The sequence below is a fragment of the Cydia strobilella genome, chromosome 14 (genome assembly GCF_947568885.1).
Source record: "Cydia strobilella chromosome 14, ilCydStro3.1, whole genome shotgun sequence".
NCBI lineage: Eukaryota > Metazoa > Arthropoda > Insecta > Lepidoptera > Tortricidae > Cydia > Cydia strobilella.
This window is the reverse complement of record NC_086054.1, coordinates 10,794,427-10,812,651: the sequence shown is the minus strand read 5'-3', so window position 1 is coordinate 10,812,651 and position 18,225 is coordinate 10,794,427. Positions and strand designations below refer to the sequence as shown.

The 18,225-nt window shown below is 37.9% G+C and overlaps 1 protein-coding gene across 4 annotated transcripts in view; it reads left to right on the top strand.

Moving 5' to 3' along the window:
- LOC134747197 (uncharacterized) overlaps positions 1 to 18,225 on the top strand; it is a 34,882-nt gene that overhangs the window by 12,044 nt on the left and 4,613 nt on the right. The window contains exons 3-12 of one of the 4 annotated variants that reach the window (XM_063681791.1): positions 3,517 to 3,791; positions 5,037 to 5,164; positions 8,710 to 8,885; positions 9,213 to 10,210; positions 10,854 to 10,965; positions 11,853 to 12,197; positions 13,393 to 13,503; positions 14,107 to 14,294; positions 14,671 to 14,790; positions 16,125 to 16,178. In XM_063681791.1, coding sequence (XP_063537861.1) covers positions 3,517 to 3,791; positions 5,037 to 5,164; positions 8,710 to 8,885; positions 9,213 to 10,210; positions 10,854 to 10,965; positions 11,853 to 12,197; positions 13,393 to 13,503; positions 14,107 to 14,294; positions 14,671 to 14,790; positions 16,125 to 16,178 — 2,507 coding nt within the window. Of the gene's footprint in view, positions 1 to 3,516; positions 3,792 to 5,036; positions 5,165 to 8,709; positions 8,886 to 9,212; positions 10,211 to 10,853; positions 10,966 to 11,852; positions 12,198 to 13,392; positions 13,504 to 14,103; positions 14,295 to 14,670; positions 14,791 to 16,124; positions 16,179 to 18,225 lie in introns of all 4 variants that reach the window. The other 3 variants (XM_063681790.1, XM_063681794.1, XM_063681793.1) reach the window with 3 other exon arrangements.

The following is an 18,225-nucleotide window of genomic DNA, read 5'->3' as shown; positions in this document are numbered from 1 at the left end:
CTAACAACATCATAAATTATTGCGTGTCATCAATGTCGTCATTATTATTTGTGTATGTACAATTAAATAAGTAATTAGGCACCTATATTTATAGCGGTATTGTTTAGGTACCAAACGTGTTATCGGTCGCTTACAGCCAAAAGTTTAATGTTAACATAAACATATTGATCAGTATGGCCGAATATGTATTTTAGCACGGGTTGTGGGTAAAACAGAGTTTTATAACACTCAACCGAACTTTGTTAGAATATAAAAGCTTTTTCTCAAAAATGGACGGCAAAGTCGACGTTGCCGGTTAAAAAGTAGGTCGCGAAGTGCGTAGTTTATGGTCAGTCAAAAAATTAAAAAGTTAAAAACATTGCAGTCTCGATTTCGGGACTGCAATGTTGCATACAAATTCCATTATTTGTCGAGTTCCAAACATTTTAAAAGTTGAAGTGGCCATATCAAATGAAGGCATAGGTTCATTAAACAGCCAAACATATGATCAGTACTTATTATTATAATGTTGGTACCGCGACTATTTAGGTGTCTCAAATAGGTTGGCGTATTTTCAGCAGAAAAATACACTTCCATTTTTAATTAAAAAAAATAAAACGGCGGCAAAGCAAATCTTTTTACTTTTTTCTGTGAAAATATATACATAAGAATGTTGCTTCTGTAAAATATTTCTATTATATTTGCATTTATTGCGCCATTTTTGAGAAAAGCACTATATATGACTCGGCTGGAAGGCTACTTGCTGGCTTCGGATTCAATTAAACGGACTCCCAAGGTCGTCCGTTTAAAACGAATCCTCAGCCAGCAAGTAGCTACTTCCGAACCTCGACAATAATGTACTATTAAAACAACACCATAACTATTGATCTACTGGGTACTGCCCGCGACGGTTTCTGCTCAAACAATGCAAATCCATACATTATTTCTTCTAAATCGGTTTAGCGATTTAAATATGAAGACTATGACTGGTTATTATGACTCTTTTCAGGCATAAACTGAAACTCTTTTCTACAAGATCTGTAGGATACTTATAGTATGCTTCCGAAAAGTTTTATATCAGGCAAGTTAATACATAGAATACCTACAGGTTAAGGACGCCTCGCCCACTACTACTTATGTCTATAATTTATCGTTCAGGCATGCCCGTTATTCTCTATAATCTCTAGTAAGATGAATTTATTTGAGTTCCTAATTGTTTATACGTGTCCTAAGCATGGGAGAAATAGTTATTTGTTTTACAAGGGGGCAAAGTTGTTGTTTAACCTCTCGTGCACTAATATTGATACCTGAGCAAGCGAAAAATTCCAAAATTGAACCACGATCGTAGCGAGTGGTTCGAAAAATAAAATCTTGAGCGTTGCGAAAATTTTGCCACCGAGTGAAACACAATTTTTCAAACAAGGAAAATACTAACTGTAAAATATCAAAGAAAATCAAAGTAAATCGATTAAAAATGTTATTAAATATTTATCATTCAAAATCATCATTTAAAACTCAAATCTAAACATAAAGAAAACAACTCAAAATTTGCATTTGATTACTTTGCCTCGCATGTGAATAACATGCAACTTTCTTATCAGTTTTTCAACAATCAAGAGAGCCTTTACCAGCTGGTATGGTGAAATTACTGTTGTTTATTGAAACAAGAAGATTGCCTTGTATTTTTGAACTATTCGACTTATAAATGCTGTATACAGACGATATGCGAATCTCAAGATTATTCTTGAGATTTCCTATGACCACACGGCCCCGTTTAAAATGCTACATTCGTGATAAACACACAAATAAATGCCCTTACCGGGATTTGAACCCGGGGCCTCCTGCTTCGTAGAGGCCACTACCGACCAGCAAGATAACATTTGCATGCAAAATATGTCACTGTACGGGAAATATTTCCAATGTCAGCACCTTGTTTTACCATATTATATGCAAATAAAATAATTTTATTATTTATTAGGCGAGCGAAGTAAAAATTAAGTAAATAGAATAGTAAACTTTTTCTAATATATCTCGTATTCTCTTTGTCCCATATATTACGAAGCTGGTTATGCCTCAGTAGCGCTTAAGTGATATGATAACACAACAATATATTCATTGATGCATGCATGGAAGGAAGCACGTCCTCAAACAAAGTAATCAATTTATTATAGAGACAAGGCGACCTCGTTTATTTGCGGTAATATCAATTACACATGATTAAATGATATGTTATCATTGAATACGTTAATATTAAGATGATTAATAATCAAACAAATATACAGTCGGTATTAGGCACCAATGCAATTCCTTCGCCGCCTTCTTCGGGGCCTATGGGCGGATTGGGCGGGGTAACGGAGTGAAACACCCATCATGCATCATGCTTTTTGGTGTTTTTTTAGCTAAAAATCTTAATCGAACTAATGTGTGTTTAATTTTAGTGTAAAGCATTCGTTGTTGCACATTATATTGCAGCTGATTGTACCAACCTTAATTTACATGACATTTACGAAGTCTCATGGTTTCTAAATTACATTTCAATATCACGGGAGAGTTTCATCCTTGGTCGGTAGTACATCGTGCAAGTTTATTTTTATGTCAGCTTGCTCTAATTATTATGCATATCACTAGCTGATTTGCTTTCGACACTCATGCATACACAAGAGAAGACTCGTGATTAGTAGGCCGTTTTATTGCATATATCTATAGCATACTAGCGTACTATACCTACCTACTAAACAAATAGCACTTGACCGTGAATATGTGGTTTTAGCACCTTATTACTTATGTGTCAGGTGCTATACCTAATACGATTCGACCGAAAAGAATGAACAATTATTTGTAGTAACAGTTATTATGGATGTTTTTTGATGTCTTTGCCGTATGTGTGTGTGGTGGTCAGAAATCGTGGGTTCAATCCACGGTTGTGTATAGAGCAGAAAAAATGGTTTTCTACAAAATGCTAAGAGAAAAATAAAAATTCGGCCAGGATCCTTATCAAGATCCGCAGACAAGAGGTTAAATATATGAATTAAACACACATACTTATAAGTTGATTTGGTTACATTCGTATCGGTAATAGTTAATTACTTAGTATTTACAGGTTCGAATTATAAAAGAAAATAGTGTGCTAAGGTATTTTTTGACATGAAATCACTTTTCACAATTCTTTTACTATATTCTGATTGTTTATCGTAGAAAAGTCAAACATCTCTTAATTATGCGTACCGCGCGTTTCTGTATAGCCCCCTTTAGTTTTCGTATTAGATACTGACCATCGTCCACACTGTTATTGACAATTCTTAAGCCCTATTGCAAAGACAAGTCCTTTAATACTGTTTGGTAACTAATCTAAGCAACCTATGAAGTTGAAGTTTGAACTGACCGCTGCCCGCAGAACGCATCCAGTGTGGCAAATCCTTAAGGGCTTGTTAATCTTGACAAGCGTTTATGAATAACGTCAATAATATCTACCAATGGTCAGTTATGAATGTTGTTTTTAGTACAAATACTCCATTTAAAAGTTCTTCATTGTTTTAGATGACGTCGCAGCGCCGAACAAGCACAAGTTCGACTCGCGGACCTTCGTCAAACCCAAGAAGCGGGCCCAACGGCCCAGCATACAGAGTATCGTGGAGAGCCCGCCGACTCAAAACAAATATCTCACGTACAACAAGTACTCAGCGCCTCTCGGCCCGTTGAGCCCTATATTGAGGCTGAAGACCTTCAATGTGGAGACTGATACGGATAACAGCAATGCGATTAAAGAGTACGCGAGTAAAAGGCGGAGTTTGGTTAGTGAAGAGGAGGCACAGGTAATTTCAACTGAATTCTTTGTGTTAATAAACCGTTCGGGAAAACTGGCGTTAAAAAATACTTTTTTTATCTTCTAATACTATCATCATACAAATTTAAAGAATTAGGAGGTTTTAACATGCTGTGTAGTGTGTTTCTGTCAATAATGTAATTTAAGCTTCATCTTTCATCTCAATAGGATATTGCAATCTATGGTTTAAATTTGCTTGCTAATGAATTAAAAGTTCGTAAAAACATTACACGGAAGTATAATCAACTCATAGATAACTTTATTATTACGGCTTTAAATAAATCCGATTATCAACATTATCATTCTTAATATCAGTTTAATGCGTTCTTTGTACTTTATATGTTCGATTTTGCATGCAAGTATATTAAAAACATTGTGTCATATGTTTACATAGGTGTAAACTGCCTTGGCAAACACTACTGTGTTACGTAAACCGAGACTCACTAGCATTCTGTTTGTTTACATGAGTTATCTGTTGCTTTTTAGGGTTCCGTACCCAAAGGGTAAAAACGCGACCCTATTACTAAGACTCGACCGTCTGTCTGTCTGTCTGTCTGTCACCAGGCTGTATCTCATGAACCGTGATAGCTATATAGACAGTTAAAATGTTCACAGATGATGTATTTCTGTTTGTTTCTGTGTCTGTGTCTGTGTGTATAACAAAAAATACTAAAAACAGAATAAAATAAATATTTAAGTGGGGCTCCCATACAACAAACGTGATTTTTTTGCCGTTTTTTGCGTAATGGTACGGAACCCTTCGTGCGCGAGTCCGACTCGCACTTGGCCGGTTTTTAACATATTGAATAGTTATTTTTGTAATATGAAAGCATGATTTTATGATGCGGAAATTATACAGAGCGCTCAAGTGTACTTTATACAATATACGCTCGGTATCCACTAACTAATATCACCCGAGTGGATTATCCAGGTGATATAGGAGCACTGCATTCCACGAAATTGTCTACCGCTGTCCCATATGAACGCGCTTTTTTTCAAGATTTTCAGATATAAGAGTTCTTCTTTTTTGTGACAAAGGATCCAAAAAATGTTCTAAGGGGTCTAAGAAATCTCAAGTGTTCCAACATCCAAAGAGTCGCAAGTGACTCGCGCGCGATCGGTTTGCCGACCCCTGTCATATGACAGGTACAATACAGATATTAATATTGTAATCTGTATTGTATAAATATAAAGTTATTATAAAGGCGACTGTACCCATTATACTTCTTTTCAGTTGGAGGACGTAGACATGACGCTCATATCAAAAGCGTCAGACCGTCTGTCTTCAGATCATCTGCCTTCCAAACCCATCAACATCGATCTTTCACAGCCGGCGCACAATCTTCACAATACATTTAATAAGTGAGTATTACAGTCGCCGTCAGATATATCGGACCGGCCAGGGCGCTCAAAATATCTTAACACGCGGAACGCCTTGACAATAGAGGCGTGTACAGCTTTGAGCACCTTGGCCGCTCCGATATATCTGATGGCGACTGTACAATCCTTCGTATGTCCCCAGTTTGAACTATAGACCAAATGATGTTCCATCATCCACACTGGTATCAAACAATAGGGGGTATTACTGCAATGTTCTGCCACCAGTGTGCAGCACTAGCCCGTTTAGTAAACCATAGAGCAACTTATACATACTGTGCCTTTTACAGTTTTTTGACAATTTTTATAGATAGACAAGGAGCGCAGGTTGCCTTGCTTTATTTCGCTCTCCCAATGGCCACCTCCACCCAAAACTTGGTAACAGGGCAGTCGAGGCGCTCATAATAAAATATGACATTGATGCATCGAGGCGGTTTGTTTACAGAGGACCTACCGGGAAACGCGAATCCGAAATTTCATCTGCCTCTTTATCGCTCGAATATGCAAGAGTGACAGAGATCACAATTAAATTAATTAAAACTTATTTTACTCGATTAAGTCCCGTCGTTGTGAATAATAGTGACAGAGATGTTAGATAACGAAATTTAGATTTTTCTTGTTTCGCGATAGACCCTCAGATTGTGGTAGTGGCGCCACCTACGCAGAGTTTCGCGTAATATTCCCTATTCGTAAACTTTGTTTCTAAGATATGTGTAAGTGTTAAAGTGGGTGCCTGTATTACCCAACATTGGTGGACTGTACTATTTAAAGGTGCTAGTTCACTTTTAATCACTTTCACAAAATTAAGAGACACCCGCACATGGTAACCATGGAGGAAGCGAGAAAGCACACAGATAATCAAAAAAAGGTTACAGAATGCGTGGTTTGTATACAACCACAGATAATACAAATAATTCTAGTCTTTGTGTTGGCAATGCTGGCAACAATAAAGTCCACAGATGACTAGTGAGTATTGCTGATAGGCAGTATAATAATTATGTCGGCGGCCGATCGTATAATCATGCCGACCGTAAAATTAGGCCGACCGTAAAATTAGGCCGATCGTAAACTTCCTGTGTAATGTTTTGGGAATGAGACAATAATTTTCACGTTTTACGAAATTCCTAGGAATTTCATGATCTGCCTGATTTTACGATCGGCCGGCGACATATACAACATAGTACAAAGTTAGTTTATGATGATGATCAATTGATCGTAATTTAAATTCTAATAGTAGAACTTTTATCGTATTAGACTAACGCTGCGCATTCTAAATATGGTTAAGAGGTAAAATACTCATAAGTGGTTCAAATCATATTTAAGCAACCGAAAGCAATACGTCGATATCGAACACACAAATAACCAATCAAGGGAAATTAGCACCATCAGGTCAGATGTCCAGCCCGTGTCTGACTCTATTCCGCAGGGAAGCGTGATTGGCTGCCTGCTGTTCATTATTTACATAAACGACCTTCCAAAATCACTGAATGAAAAATGCGTAATGTTTGCGGATGATTTCTCATTGCTACTATCATGCACTTGTAATACAAATCTCAATGACAAACTATCGGAAGTTGTAACAAGCATCGTAAACTGGACAAATGACCACAATCTAGAAATTAATTTTTCAAAAACAAAACTTATGCAATTCAGGCCTCACCAAAAACAAGAGCTAGACATATATTTTGAATTCCAAAATAACAAAATAGAATGCGTGCCCTCCTTCCCACTTCTCGGCATAACGATCGACTCTCACTTGAATTGGAAAGACCACATAGAAAAAATTAAAACCAAACTTAGCCAATTTATTTACGCCTTGGGACAATTAAAAAAGACCACAGACTTACAAACAGCCCTAACAGCTTACTATGCTTTTGCCCAGGCATGGCTTCGCTATGCCATAATTTTATGGGGAAACAGTACAAACGCAGAAGATTTACTAATTTTACAAAAGAAATGCATCCGTATCTTAGCAAATATTACACTACCCGATAGTAGTAAGCCACACTTTAGAAATCTTGGAATTCTCACGGTACCCTGCATATATATTTTCGAATTGTGTAAATTTGTAAAAGCGCATCCTGATTTATATTCGAAACTTGGAGATATGCCCCGACGATTCGAATCTCGCTTCAAAAATAATTTGACACAAACCTCCTCAAAAGTAGTTATTCATAAAAATGGTCCCTACCCGATGTCAATTAGAATGTTTAATAAGCTACCTAACCATGTTAAAAATGAGCTAAATGATTATAAGTTTCTGAAGAATTTAAAGGCATTCCTCGTAGACAAAGCATTCTACTCTGTAAAGGAATATCTGGACTCCTACGATAATGCTTAATATTTACTCGTGTCGTCCTCTCTGCCACCCTTATATGTATACGGCAGGCCATTACATGTAAACATAAGTATTTAATAATTTAAGTAGCTGATTAGTTTGTAATTTTATTGCAGTGCCCTTACAGGGTTGTGTTGAAACATAATAATAATCTTAAGATCTATTTGTACACACAAAGCAATGATTAAATGAGTATGAGTAACATCTTCATCTTTAAGGTGTATGAAGCTTACTAAATTCAAAAACGTTATAATATCATTTAAAACTTGTTTTATAGTTCGATGATATAGCAAAATCAAAACGACATAAAAATAGAAGGCGAAAGTATAGAACGTAATAACGTCCCGTCATCAACCTTTCTTAAGTTATAATAGCTACCTACTTTCAAATTTTTCAAGTGACTTAATTTGTAGTGATGCAATTTAACTGCATCGCGTTCTAAAAATGCAATATAGTTTGAATTTAAGAGAAGTTTCCCACTATCCTTTTAGCTAACTTCTATGTTTTGATAAGTTGGTAAATTCCACAAAAACGGTTTTTTAGGGTTCCGTACCCAAAGGGTAAAAACGGGACCCCATTACTAAGACTCCGCTGTCCGTCTGTCCGTCCGTCTGTCCGTCTGTCTGTCTGTCACCAGGCTGTATCTCATGAAACGTGATAGCTAGACAGTTGAAATTTTCACAGATGATGTATTTCTGTTGCCGCTATAACAACAAATACTAAAAAGTACGGAACCCTCGGTGCGTGAGTCGCACTTGGCCGGTTTTTTTTTCGTGGTATTATTTTCTTGCAAGCAGAACTATTAGCTTAATAGCACCCCTGTATACATATTTGTATACAGAGGGGGTTTGCTCATTGTACAGTGAAGTTCGAAATTGCATGGAGAACCTAGCTAAAACGTCGGAAAAAAGGAAAAATAATGAAATTTAATCGCAATAGACCCGGTAATGACATTAATTATGCATGGAGAAATTATGAATTAATTCCATTTACAATTTCTCCATGGAATTTCGAACCTCACTGTACCTAACAGCAATAGGGTCAACAGTTCAACATTGTATACCTACTTACGTTTTTCTTTTCAAGTTGTATTGTGTTTTTGTCAGTCCACATACCGATGGGGATTTATTTTTTCTTTTATGTTTAGGCACCTACTCTGGTTATAATTTTTGCTTCCTTTTAAAAATTACAGGGGCCTCACGAACATAATGAACGAACGGGGAAGCCTCAACATGTACCAAAGCGGCGAATCTTTAATGCGAATGTCGCCTCCAAGTCTGGTGTCTTCCCTGATGATGGAGAGCTCTGGCAATTTCAACCCTGAATCCTTGGACTGTAGGAAGAGTTTGCCGTCGCACAGAGATTCAGGTAAAGTAGAAAAAAGTTAATAGTTTCTCGTGTATAATTTAATGATTTGGTGAATTATTGATGCGAATATCGCCACTGACTGAGGCTATTACTAAGCTAAATCTTTAACCCTGTCATTTGTGCTCATTTTCTGTCGAGCAAGACCAGTGTCAGTCTCTGAGCGTATTTTTAGTGCTTGAAAATGGAGATCTAGGTGTTAACCACAAAATTAATCCAATGTTAGTTACGACAGTAAAAACAAAAAATGGTATAGAATGGTAATTTGAACATTACCTTCAGATTAACTACTAAAGCTAACTTTTTTTAACTCATATATCATTATTGCAGGAATAGCACCATCAGGCCGAGAAAGCATAGACCCAATGATGACCAGCATGACCCTCTCCATATTAGACGAAAAGGACATGAGCACAAGCTTCCTCTCGCAGACCACCTACCCCGACAACGACAGCCTCATGGACTCTTTACCCCCCAGCCTTGTCAGCTCCGTCAACTCCTCATACATCGTTTCCAACATCTCCAAACAAGCTAGAGAATCCACAGACTCCAATAACATCTTTAGTTCAGCAACCTTCACGCATCTTGAACAATCGGAGAAACTACTATCAGCTCGCCCCCGCCACCAACCCTTCAACCACTTCCAGAAACGCGAAAACGAATTCAGAAAATCCGAAAGCTACACCAAAGCTAAAGAGGAGGCCTGTCAAATCGACCCGAGTAAGATACTAATGGAAAACGGCGATAAAAACACAACCAAAACTCCAAATAAATCTGAAATGTCGGAAACCGTTACGCTGCATTATTCTAACTCTAAATTCAGACGGGACGAAAAGGAAAATGTGAATTCTACGTTCGAGAAAGACGGAGCCTTTTTCAAGGATATGAACATGCAACGAACTGGCGATGCGAGTAAAAACAGTTTTAACGTTACGTTAGACAAACAGGAACTAAATGAGATCATACAGGCGCGTCAGAAGCTTTCTTTAGCTAGGAAAGCTTTGCCTGATGACAAACTACCTAATCAAGCAGACACAGCAATAAAAACTATACAGCTTCCAAATCAAACTATCACAGTGCCTCGACACAGTATGGAGAATGCTTCAGAATTATTATCAAGAAGAAGAATAAATAATAGTTTTGATAAAGAAGAGCCAGCGTCGAGAGAAACGCCTAAAAGAAACGCTACTTTCAAAAAGGTGTCGCCGCGAGCGGCCTCTATGGACAGTACTCTGGTCTATGCTGCAAAAAAAGATGAGAGTGAATTGATTGATATCAATTTGGCGACTACGAACCTTATTGGGTCTAGCGAGAGGATAACGCTTGAGGTGAGATATAATTGTTTGCTTAAAAATATTCGAAAATCAATGACGAAAGTAAATGTCACCTTTACAGTTATTGAGTTTTGTATTGTGTAACTTTAATATGTGGTTGTCTTGTGTTGTGTGTATTTTCTGGAGACACTCATTATGACAGTATCACCCCCCTTAGATTTGCACCTAGCTACCAAACATCCTGTGTACCACTTTATTCATAACACTATTTTTTTTTTCGCTGTAATACTCCAACTTGGAATTTCAAATTTCTAAGTGATAATACATTCCTAATTACAAACAAAATACATGTATTATATGTAGTGGCAATTTTATTATGTTGCACCGATGTTATGCTATGCATATCGGCAATAACGTATCGCACAGCGCGTGTCTTTTTTGCTATTTACTTTTCACATCACCCATTCGAAAAAGGGATTTTTCTTCCCTGCTAGGAGGGATCAAAATTGCACTTTTCTTCTTGGCTAGTATGAAATTTTGCTCCCTTGTGACACAATCTATAGTCGGCAATTGATGACAGCTAAACCTAATGCACCTTTGAGCATTTCTATTGCGTGTTAAAGAAAAATTGTGTTGGCGATCAATACACGATGACGACCACCATACAATATGTATCTTATTTACGTAATATTTACAGGAATGGGGCTCCCAACAGCGCGCCATGGTGTGCTCCAGCGACAGCACGGACACCGGCACCTTCAGCTCGTCCAGTCCACCCGACAGCGTTCCCGACACTCAGCATGATCCAAGTACATATACACATTAAGGACACATTGCATTACCTCTCAAAAGCCCGATATAGACGACCTGTGAAACGTCTTACGGGCTGCGCCGGGGCGCAAAACTAGCCATTTATTATTATGTTATCGCCACTCGTCGATTCTTCGTGGTGGCACTTTTCTTTTGAGATTCAGAGCTTGTGGACGATTTTGGATCTTCAGAATTTGCCGCGAGCGTCTTTGATTTTTGTTCGCTAGCACACGCTCTCTATCCACAGAGGGTGGGCGCCACGGTTTCCAAAGGGTACAAATGGGACCCTATTACTGAGAATTCTCTGTTCGTCTGTCTGTCACCAGGCTGTATCTCATGAACCGTGATAGCTAGAGTTGAAATATTGCACAGATGATGTATTTCTGTTGCCGCTGTAACAACAAATACTAAAAAGTACGGAACCTTCGGTGGGTGAGTCCGATTCGCACTTGTCCGGTTTTTGTATTATTTTGACTAGACATCTACGAATGTCATTTCTATTGAATTTAACCTACAGGGGCTCGTTTATCAAAAGTTTGTAGCTTGTAATACAAGTGGAAGTCCCTTTTTGACAGCTTTTGTTAAAAAGGGACTTCCACTTGTATTACAAGCTACAAGCTTTTAATAAACGGGCCCCAGATCTACAACAGAGTGAATTCTTATAAGGACTTTTTATTACAAAATTATTTTTATTGTTGTAATCGATAACTATAACACTAGCGAAAAGCGCCTACGAATTAAGAACCCGTCTAGCGAGTCGCTAATAATGTAGCCATCCAAATCACTGTAATTTGTGACTTGTATAAACTACCAGGTACCTGGTACCTGGGGTACTTTATACCTTGTAATTTTCTCTTCACATTTACCCAAACAAATATCTTTCCAGGTTCAATATCATCAACACCCCTCGTAGGCCTCCGTAAACCGAAAGACCTCCTAAACATCCACACAACCATATCGCCCATCTACGACATGGTCGACGATAAATCATACACCGTGACAAAACTGACCGGCAACTCTCCCATGGAAAGAACTTACGACAAGTCATACAACATGAGCAAGGCTAGCGCGAATTCGTCAATGGATAAGACATATGATATGCATGCAACGGCGATAAATAGCGCTACTATGGTTAAGAGGAGTTCGGCTAAAAGAGATATCTTGGCGGGGAATGTTAGTCCTGATAAGAAAATGTTTGGGCCTAGCGTGCCAGTGAAAGCACAAAGTATGGGTAAGTTATTGAAAATTGAGCAGCTTTCTGACAGTTTGTGTTTAATTACGCAATTATAATCTTTGTGAGGCAATTTTTTTACAATTTATTGTTGTGAAATCACTACCTACATAGTATAAAACAAAGTTGCTTCCTGCTGATTATTATTCACAAAGACGGGACTTAATCGCGTAAAATAAGTTTTAAATTTACCTCCGACGTTTCGAGGACGGCGTTGTCCCCGTGGTCTCGGAGCGGTCAGGTCAGCGGCTTCATGCTGTCTGCCTATGTATGCTTAGATCTTTAAAACTACGCAACGGATTTTGATACGGTTTTTTTTTAGTAGATAGAGTGATTCAAGAGGAAGGTTTATATGTATATGTATCAGCATTGCACCCGTGCGAAGCAGGGGCGGGTTGCTAGTGAGTTAGTGATTAATAATAAGAAAACCCATTCGACTGGGTGGGAACTGAATTGCATGCAAAAAATACGCAACGAATTGACACTAAATGACTAGCACGTTATGTTTGGCGGAATAGCAAAGAAAAATCATTTTCAAAAAGTAATAATAGGTTACTGTTGTATTTGTAGATATATATTTCGTTCGGTTAAGTCACGTGACTAGTACACTACCGCTCATAACTATTTAGGCACTCGTAATTTTTTCCATACAATTGTATACAAAATCGACTTTCAGAATTATACCGCTAAGTCGCAGTCGGGTAACAGTTTTTTGTGCAGTTTACTTTCTTAATTTAACAGACATATAGAGCTTCAAAATGATGTGCAGAATATTCGTGTACATTGCCTATTTACCAAATGGCAAGCGTAAAAAAAATCCATAAATCGTTTTCCAGTACAAAATAGTTAAACGACGAACTAGTACATAAGGGTTTTTTAAATCGTTGCATAAAGTAAACTCGAAATTTTAAAGGGTGTCTTTGGTAACAATTTGAGGCTCAATATATTTACCTAAATAAAAATTCAATCCAACATGGAACAGAGTCATTTGCCTGCGATCGAACAGTATGATTTTGAAAATAATTTTTGTATACAATTGTATGGTGAAAATTGCGGGTGCCTAAATACTTTTGAGCGGTAGTGTATGTTGTTGGTTGTTTGTCTAGATATCTGTTGATGTGTTAGGAAAAAAGTTGTGATACTTTGGCGTTTGTGATATTAACATAAGGTTTAGTTTCGTTCACTTCTTGTACAGGTTCGTGCGTAAGTGCTATGGCGCCTCCACAAGCGGTTCCAAGGAAAACCGGTCTTCCAACCTCCAAGTTGAGGCAGTACAGCTCACATAAAGAACTCAGCAGGATACCAGGTAAAATAAAATAGTATTGTAAACGTTTCTGTTATTTAAGTGTGTTATATTCTTTTGATTTTCTGTCAAAAATGTGTCGATAGGGTTTTTGATGCCACTACCAGTGTAAAAAGTAACAGTGGACCGATGCCTTTGATCAAAGATAGATATAACTCCGTAATAGATGTTTACAGTCTAAGGAAAAAACGTGCCTCGAAAATCAAGAAAATTTGATTCTCGTTCAGAGGGCGCCACTAGTTTTGGCCCACTGTCGTATAGATGGCGTTGACTGTTTCGTTTGTTATTTAACAATTTTAACGCATATCAGTGAAAGAACATGGGTCAAAATCATAAAAATAATTAATGCAAATAAAAAAAAATCATTTATCCATATTTAAATACATTCTATCGTATTTTTATAAATCTTCATTTTTAGTTTTAAAGTGTGTCGACAGATGGCAGTGAATTTACTGGGGTTACAAAATTTACTATGACAGTACCGCTCTAGTATAAGTTACTCTATGCTTTGATGTTTGCGTAAATGCCGAAACCGCACAAGAACACAGGAGGGTTGTTTGAAATGAGACAGTCCTTTGACAAACTATATAATATAATATTCAGCAGGGTTGCCGGTGGCGGCGCGCTTGTTGCCGCGCTCCAACATGATCCGGCGCGGCGTGTACGCCTCCAACCCCGCGCTCAGCCCCACGCACCCCGCGCCTGTCGCCCCCGCGCACCCCGCACACGCCGCACACGCCGCACACCCCGCGCACCCGCCGCCCATACGCAGGGATTCCTATACGCTCGAACTGGTATGTCGAACATTTATATTAGTTTATCACTAGTTTATGCAACTGATATGTAATGAGATGCCTTAAAACACATGTGTAGTTTTATAAAACGAGCGTCAGCGAGTTTCATAATAGAATCACACGAGTGTTTTAAGGCCTAATTATGTACAGTTGCATACACTACTTTATCTACACACATATCATTGGGTCTAAGATGGGTTCAGAAGCCTTAGGGAAATGACCTACCTGTGAATATCTATAGACTATTTAAAATAGTGTCTTGTGAATCCGATAAACAAATTTAGTATTTATTAGTCTAGTTTATTATTATTCCTCAGCACTCCATTTGCATAAAGTACCCTGTTTAAAAGTAATGTAATGATGTTGAAAATTCAAGGACGACGGAGCGAAATTCGCGACGAAACCCGTCGCACCAAACCAACCGGCGCTGGTCCGCCAGGGCACCGAGACGCTGCGCAGGGAACGGCCGCAGAGCCAACTGGTGGCGCCTAAAGATGTAAGTATACACCTACCTGTCGAGCAGAATGTATACAATATTATGTACACCCTTTGCATCACTCCATCTAATCTAATAATTACAATTATCATTTTTAATATTGTCTTCGGTTACCGCGATAGTTACTCATGAAATAAAACTATGAAACTGTTCGTGGAAAACGGGTCACCCGTTGACCACGTACGCTGTAAAGGGTTCGAAACGTCGGGATGTATTATAAATTCAATATACGCGATAAAATCCGTTTTCATAGTTTTATTTTATCATTTTTAAATTTATTTCATCAACCATTCTGCAACTACAAGGGCCATGACAATAATTGAAAACATGTACATATTTTAATCTAAAGCTTTCATTACACTACAACTACATCATCGAATTCATCTAAATAATTTTGTGCCATCTGTTTTCCTACTCGGAAACCGAATACCGGTACATATTGAAATTAAATTAAATGAAAATCTTATTTTCAGGCAACTATTGGCCCATAGATAAATACTTTAAAACTAGCATACACACACACATATTCCTTTCATGGTGCCACAACCACCTCACCCTTTCAGGGTGTCAACTTTTTTTTTAAGGCAGCAATAGTCACCCCACCAAAAGTTGGTCCCAATGACTGGTAATTGTTAGTGTCAATCATTGTACCATAATTTGCGTATAATTCAGCTAATCTACTTAACACGTTCGCAGACGGCTAGTGACGTCATGTGTCATAGGCCAAAGGAAACAAAAAACTACGCGACTGCTATAGCATTCGTGTCCGCGAATGTGTTAATCAGTTTCCTGCAACAGCAAAGAAATATGTATTACAATTCATTGACGATATTTTTACTTTTAATTTATAGCTGGTAAAGGAACCCGGTATATAACCGGCTAACACTTTTTATGTGTAATTTCTAAATGATTACTTAAGTACTTTCCATTTTTTTTTCATTGACGTAATTTATAATATTCACATGCATTCAAATAATGCATATAGCCTGGCAAACCAATTTTTCAGACATGTGTCGGTAAATTAAAGACCTTTGAAGCCAAAATTTTTCAAATTTACCTCCTTTATTTTACTGACAATTTTGGTTTACCAAACTACATTTTATATAGTTTGGCAAGAGTCGTTTGTCAGTGGAGCGTAGACAGAAAGTATCAGTGTATTTTCCATATTATAGCTCAAAAAGAGGGATGAGTAGTTTTTTATTCTACTGCAACTGATAAAACTTGTTTGCCAGACTATATCGGCTTTGGAATTAAATGTTAATGTGTCTAACTCTAACTTCATGTCATTGCGCCATCCCCTAACCTGTGACGTAACATTGTGTTTGTGACGTCAGCTGCGCGCGAGCGGCATGGGCGTGCCCGTCGCAATGCGAAACCATCATATGCCGGTGAGTACCATTGTCGACACTCACTGTTAACACCTTCGCTGCGTCACGGCAGTTAGGGTCGGTTGCACCAAACCGTCTGTCTCTGCTAAAGCGTTCGCTAAATTTTATTACAGGCTTTAATTTACTTTCACCTGTCCCGTTGTCTGTCTGGGCTAGAGTTGTGCCGTTCCCGGGAACGTTTCCCTTATGGTGATATTTCGTTGTATGGGGAAATTTCCCACTCGAGAAATTCCCCCATACAAATTGAGGAACGTTCCCGGGAACGGCACAACTCGGGCCTCTGTAATCAAATCTTGCAAGTTACATTTGACCCACTTCCAATTGAGCTGAAATTTTGCATACATATGTAAGGGTGATAATGCAATATTATGGTACCAATTGTACCATCGAGCTGGATGATGGAGACAAGACGTGGCCATAGGAACTGTGAAAAAACAACGCAACCTCATTGTGTTTGGGGTTTTTAGAATGATCTTGGTGAGTATTAGTTGCCCGTGGAAAGTACAGTCAGTGATAAAAGCTCGTCCAAAAATTAATTTTTTGCCAAAAAGTTGTTGAATGGGACGTTTCATAGTTTACCGTTATTATATGTGACGTCGATCAGTCCGTCAAGTGTGATTGGTACAACTGGCCCTTAGTGTAACTCGTAATTAAGCATAGCAGACGCCATACCCCATACCGCAGTGAACGTGTTAACTGACCATTTGTGAACTTTTTTTAAAACAATGTTAATATGTAATGTTATAATTTATTTGTCTGAGTACAGTTAAGGGAAAAGATATGTGACCAAATACTGAAAATATGTGTGTTTACTAGTCATTGGAATGATAGTGTATAGAATATAAGGTAATAATGTGAACGGTATTAAATTAATAATTTTGAGATTAATTTATCGTTAGTTCTTTATTGCAAATGTGCAACAAAGGACACTGACAAGTTTTGGTGTCGTATTTTGGCTCTGAATTAATTATGAATCATTTATCTTTATCTGTCATTTCAACTTATGTATTTGTAAGAAAGGGATTAAACATAATTTAACTAAATCAGGCCCGTAAAGTTTTATGAATAAGGGGTTAGTTTTTAGCTACATCAATATCTTTGCCTTTGGCTGTGCTGCCAAAAACAATAAGATGGAAGCATGCTCACAGCTTGTATAAAAATACTGTTTTGCAGCTTTTTGGCGTGTTCGTAAATCACTATCATGATCACAAATCACGTTCATCATTATCGAAATACAAAAATAAAATGTTAGTTTCAATCGTTCATCACTTTGAGGTGCCACCCCTATTATTAAAACCTCTGCTGTTCATGTGTCCGTCTGTCTGTTTGCCTGTCATTGGCATGGGGCTGTGTTTTAGGGTGGTATTACACCTGTTCCAATGTGCATTGCGTCTCGCTCTCTCATTAAGCAAATACACATTGGACCAAGATATTAGACAGATGGAATACCATTCTTTAGAACTGTAACAGGTACACAATGAAAATCACCAGTAGAGTGTGTGTCAATAAGGTTGGCCGGTCAATCAATCAATCAATCAATCGTTTATTGATAACAAGCGTCGAAATATTATACAGATGGCGCTAGCATAAGTTTTACCTGTCAGTCCCTAGAATATGTCAATTTTTAGGGTAGCTAGTACAGTTGAAATTTTCACAGATGATGTATTTCTGTTGCCGCTATAAGAACAAATACTACAAACAGAGTAAAATAAATATTTAAGGGGGGCTCCCATACGACAAACGTGATTTTTATTGCCGTTTTTTTGCGTAACGGTACGGAACCCTACGTGCGCGGTTTTTTTTTCATGGCGTGGACTAGCATCCAAATCCCTTTATGCCAAATCTCATAGAACAAAACTAGAGACAGGTACAATCTATGCTGGCGCCATCTATGCAAATCTTTGACAGTTGCCAACCCCATTTGTAAACAATCTAGTGGAATTCTTAACTTAACTGGTGTCATATCTTTAGAGGATATGATGGTGTAAATCAAATGCCCAAATACATGCAAAATTACTTTAATAAGAAAAGGATGTTGATTGTACAG